This window comes from Parasteatoda tepidariorum, chromosome 12, assembly GCF_982258835.1.
Source record: "Parasteatoda tepidariorum strain Cologne lab strain chromosome 12, Ptep-v5.0, whole genome shotgun sequence".
In the NCBI taxonomy this organism is placed as follows: domain Eukaryota; kingdom Metazoa; phylum Arthropoda; class Arachnida; order Araneae; family Theridiidae; genus Parasteatoda; species Parasteatoda tepidariorum.
In genome coordinates, this window is record NC_141766.1 from 51,798,470 (window position 1) to 51,804,162 (window position 5,693).

General features: G+C 32.3%; 1 protein-coding gene across 1 annotated transcript; it reads left to right on the top strand.

Moving 5' to 3' along the window:
* Nucleotides 1-1,677: 1,677 nt before the first annotated feature.
* On the top strand, nucleotides 1,678-3,474 carry LOC122272134 (general transcription factor II-I repeat domain-containing protein 2-like). The gene has a single exon (XM_043055300.2). It carries the CDS (start codon nucleotides 1,678-1,680, stop codon nucleotides 3,472-3,474), a length of 1,797 nt encoding a protein of 598 aa, XP_042911234.2.
* The last annotated feature ends 2,219 nt before the right edge of the window (nucleotides 3,475-5,693 follow it).

Consider the following 5,693-nt stretch of genomic DNA (forward strand, 5'->3'; position numbering starts at 1 on the left):
TCACAAAAATAATAAATTAAAATTCTCTATAAGTAGAGAATTCACCATTTATCATTGTCAAGTACAGCTTGTAACAAAGTTTCATTAACACTAATATAATCGATCCGTGGAGTTTTATTTTAGCAGCATTGATTGTAGTTGACACTCACTTATGATAAAGGAGTCATTGATCGAATTTTTTGTTGATCATTAAAATATATATATATATTTAAAATTTTAAACGCTTTATGGAAACTCTTTATACGCAATATGTTTCAAGGATAGTTCTTAAATAGTTTAATACGGAAATAACTAGGAGTTTTAAAAGTTTTTGTTAGTATCCCATCTTGAATTTACTGAAGAGAGGGTTTAAAATTGTAAAAATTTAAAACTAACTTTATAAATAAGTGAGGTTTAGTTTCTTATCTTTTTCTTTTTACTTCGATTGGAATCCCGCCAAAATTACAGTAAATACTAAAAGTTGTTTACAGTAATGGAACTGCAATGGAGAAGGATAATGTCACTCCCATGAATAGAGGTGGTTTAATCAACAGGCTAACAATGGGAAAAACTGAAATTGAATTAAATATAAAATATTCCTCTCTCATGCAATAAGTGTTAGGCTCAATTCATTTTATACAGCATTCCTCTTCGGAAGTTGACGTCGGACACTGTTAATGAAAAACCTTTAAAATACGACGGGGCCTTAGGTGATTCAACTAAAATAGCATTTTTTTTGAACAATTATGATTTAACGAGAAGTGTAATAAAGAATTTGATCAACGATGCAAATTTACTAAAAATAGCAACATTGCAACGATATGGATCACTTTAAAATATAAATTTGATTTCTTCCGAGAATAGAAAAAAATATTTATAGGACTCCAAGTTAAATTTGAGTTTCAGAGAAATCATAGCGAAAATATGTTGCACACAAACGAGCAAAATAAGGACTATAAAATTATTGCAGAAGATTTATCACTTCCTTGTCTAAGATTTAAAAACTCAGCTGCACTGTTAAAATTTTCATTCTAAAATTACGGTAAAGTAACTGGCAGCTGTATGTCCATCCAATTAACAGTAAAGTTTACGGTAACGAACGTTTTTTTTCCTTTATAGCAGGGGTCTCCAAGCTTTCCAGCCTTAGGGCCATACTGATTACTCCAGTAAGTTCCGAGGGCCAAAACCATATTATCATTGTTGCCGGTGGTAAAAAGTGAAATAGTCCACTGATGAAAAAAAAAAAGTCCGAAAAAGTACGCAACGTTTAAAAAAGGCTGCAAATCGGACTAAAGTCCGCAAAACGGCAACACTGCATATTATTAATTTTCCTGTCATTATCTGTAATTTCTAGATTAGTCGTAGAGTACGAGCCATGAGGAGTAACGTGACACGACATCTGGTGGACACAAGCGGAAATAGGTAGTACCTTCTATCGCTAACAGATGGCGCTAATAGCACGTACAGAATAATCTCGTTGGTTCGAGAAAGTTCTGGTGTCTTCCACTCACTTCTACATGGCAGTAATTGTAATATATAAGAAGGCTAGTGGCGCAACCACAAGTCAGTTCCTATGACACTTTTGTGAAATAAAATAGTGCGTACTTCCTTAAAACGTGTTTGTGCGTGTTTAAGTTTAAGACATCTTTGTAACAGTATTTTGATTTGAATTGTTGCTTTTGTGTGTGATTTAGTAGTATGGAAAAGAAGCGAAAAATTGATAGTGAATGCAGAAAATTCAAAGATCAGTGGAACATTCAGTATTTCGTAATTGAGTCCAGTAACAAGGCGCTATGTTTGATTTGCAATGAAAGCATAGCCGTTCTCAAAGAATATAACATTAAACGTCATTATGAAACAAAACATTTTCAAAATTACTCAAAATATACAGGAAGTTTGCGGACAGAAAAATTCGAAGCTATGAAACGCGGATTGAAATCGCAGCAATCTTCATTTACAAAACTCAAAACTGAACAAGAGGCTGCAACTCGTGCCAGCTTTCGTGTGGCTCTTGAAATTGCAAAACGTGGAAAACCATTCACCGATGGAGAAATGATCAAAGAATGCATAATTGCAGTAGCCGAAAAAATGTGCCCTGAAAAGGTAAATTTATTAAAAATTGTCAGTATGTCAACAAACACTGTGGCTCGAAGGGTAGAAAACATCGCTGAAAATATATCCTTTCAACTGTTCGACAAAAATGGACATGTTGAGTGGTTTTCTTTGACCTTGGATGAGTCAACGGATGTGTCAGATACTGCTCAGGTGTTGATTTATATTCGAGGAGTAGATAAAAGCTATGAAGTGCATGAAGAACTTCTTGATATGTATAGTATTCATGGCACAACTACTGGTACAGATATTTTTAAAGGAGTTGAAATGGCCATTAATCAAAAGAACCTTCGATGGAAAAACTTGAAATGTATTACAACTGATGGAGGCAAAAAAATGAGTGGGAAAGATAAAGGAGTGGTCGCTCTTGTGTCAAAGGCTGTAGAAAATGACGGTGGTTCAAAACCATTAGTCTTACATTGTATCATTCATCAGCAGTCTTTGTGCGGAAAATGTTTGGATATGTCTGAAGTTCTGAAACCAGTCATATCAACTGTTAATTTTATCAGATCTTTTGGGCTGAATCACCGACAATTCCGACAATTTATTGCAGAGATTGGAGAAAATGACTTACCTTATCATACTGCCGTACGTTGGCTTAGTTGTGGGAAAGTCCTTCAGCGCTTTTTTGAACTTCGAGCAGTGATCGAAATTTTTTTGAATGAAAAGCATCGCCCTCTTACTGAATTACAAAACAACGCATGGCTGTGGAAGTTAGCATTCTATGTTGATTTGACAAAACATGTGAACGAACTGAATTCGAGATTACAAGGAGAAAACCAGCATCTTCCTGATTTATACACTAATATCAAATCATTCCGGAAGAAATTGATACTGTTTCAATCACAACTACGAAGTAAATGTTTTTCACATTTTAAAACATGTGAAATATTCAGTCACACCACTGAGACTGAGTTTCCTATCGATTTTGCAATCGAAACTTTGAGTGCTTTGAAAATAAATTTTGATACTCGTTTCTCGGACTTTGATGCCATTGCGAATCAAATAAAGATTTTTCAGAATCCTTTTGATACTGACATTGAAACCCTAGCCCCGGAACTTCAAATGGAAATGATTGATCTACAGTGCAGTGATATAATTAAGAACAAATATCAAAACTCATCTTTGTTGGAATTTTATAAGAGTCCTCCACTGACACAATTTGATAATTTGCATAAATTTGCTCGTGGGCTGTTTTCTGTTTTTGGTACTACTTATTTGTGTGAGAAGACCTTCTCCAAAATGAAGTACACAAAAAATGTTTACAGATCTAAATTAACTGATGAGCATCTTAAATCTCTTTTAATAATTGGTACAAGTAAAATTAGTCCACAACTACAAACTATTGTCAGTGGAAAATCTCAATTACATAAATCTTATTAGTATTTCATATGTCATTATGCTTGTTATAAGTTATGTTTTTATTTAAAATGTATAAAATGTTAGTTGGATTCATTTCAATAATTTGTTAGTTATTATATACTGAAGTATATTATTTCTGCATATTATTTCTGCATATTATACATGTCTTTACTCATTATAATTCTGTGTTTCTTTATCCAACTTATCACAAAAACAATAACAATAAGCCTACAACAATGTTATGAGTAGTTAGCCCATGACCATATCAATGTAGATGTCATATTAATAATTATTCAACATAAAATTAGAACACTTCAGTAAACTAAATTTTATTTGCTATAAAAAATATGTTCTCTAAAAGGAGTTTTCAAGTATGCTAGCTCTCCGCGGTCCGGACAAAATCTGTCCGCGGGCCGGATGTGGCCCTCGGGCCGTAGTTTGGAGATCCCTGCTTTATGGTTTTGAAACCATTTACTACTAGCATTTTTCAAAAACGTAAAAAAAATATAGGAGCTCAACTTTTCGTAAGGTAAAGGGCATTGGAGAGTGCCGGATGCTAGAAATTCTTCATGCGCTGAAATGAATGGAGGGAATATTGTTTTGCCAACACTAGGACTCGAACTCCAGTTCTACCGGTCATGAGATTGCGAGATAAGTCCGCTTGGCTATGATATATACTGAGGTGCAAAGGACTAAGTAGCTTCATTAGGTGGTTCCAGTTGGTGCGATAAAATTCTGGTTGTTTAACCGTATTAGGTGAAAACAGCCAATAAGCAGTTTTTCTCTAACTTAACAGTTTGATTACCATTTTATTTATGATTATTTGACTGTTTTGATTAAATATGGTAAAATAACCATTCAATAAATTGTTATTTAACCATTTTTTCCGAGAAATTTCTAACGGTGTGAGCAAAATTTAATGAATTAAGGTTATGAAATAAGACTGGTGAAATAAATTAGAAACAACTCAGCATTATCTATCCGAACATTTTTTTTTAAAAATTCAATTGGTTCTTATTCCATGAAAGGTGCTTCAGATGAATTTGTTTCCTTTTTCAATATACTGAAAGATATGAAAATAAAACAGTATGCTATTCAACCATTTGGATATGACGGAATATCGGTTGATGATTAATAATGTCAAAACTCCAACTGTTAGTTATGCGATTGATTTTGAGAAAAGTGATTATATAATCAATTACACGTAGTCTTTTTGAAATTAGGACTCAACACCATTATATCAGAAACAGGGTGTATGGTCAGTAATTCGAATTTCTCTGAATTAAATGCAATTATTTGCTTAAACCTAGCTCATCATCAAAATACAAATACAAATAACTTGATGATGGAACTCAACTGAAGGATAAGAAACAATATTACCAAGAAATATGTCTTCTATTTCATCTTACAAGAATGTAAGAAATACTAAGTAAACATAAAATATCACCATGATCAAAACATTAAAACTATAAGTTGTATCAAATATATTTTATAAATTTTATAGCCACCCGTCTATGAAAATAGGGTACAAATTAATGAATGATGGCCTTTTTGATATGGAAGGAAACATTTTAAAGTTGTTAATGATCCTAAGGAAGACAGTGTTTTTGTAACTAAAAATTACCTACATGTTAACTACAAGGACATAGGAGTAGCATGAGGAGGGGGCACACTTTTTGCTTTTAAAAAACTGTTTGTTTATTTTAAAATTTATGTATAGATGCACATCTATTTTTAATATGCATGCATATTTATATATTAATGTATGTATAAAACTTACATATAAATCATCAAACTTATCTATATTATATATTATAAAGCGTATACATTTCAATTTGAGCACTAACTTTCAACCTTATCAGTGACTTTTCTTTTAATAATTCTGGAATTATTAAAAAAATTGACTCCTTCTTGAACTAATCTTCTCAAAAAAGTAATTTAACCATTATTTTTAAGTTTAATTTTAAAATAATTCTTGATATTTTTAAAATAAGAATACACCAGAATTTGTTTTATTCGTAGAAATGAAATATATAGCGAAAATTGAAAACTTATCAGATAATATGAAGATGATAATTTTAGAATTTGTAGTCTTGCTTAAATGTATCAAAAGTTACTGCTGTTGTTATTGTTGTAGTTCATTTACGTCGCACTAAAGCTGCACAATAGGCTATTGGCGACTGTCTGGGAAACATCCCTGAGGATGATCCGAAGACTTGCCATCACAATTTTGATCCTCT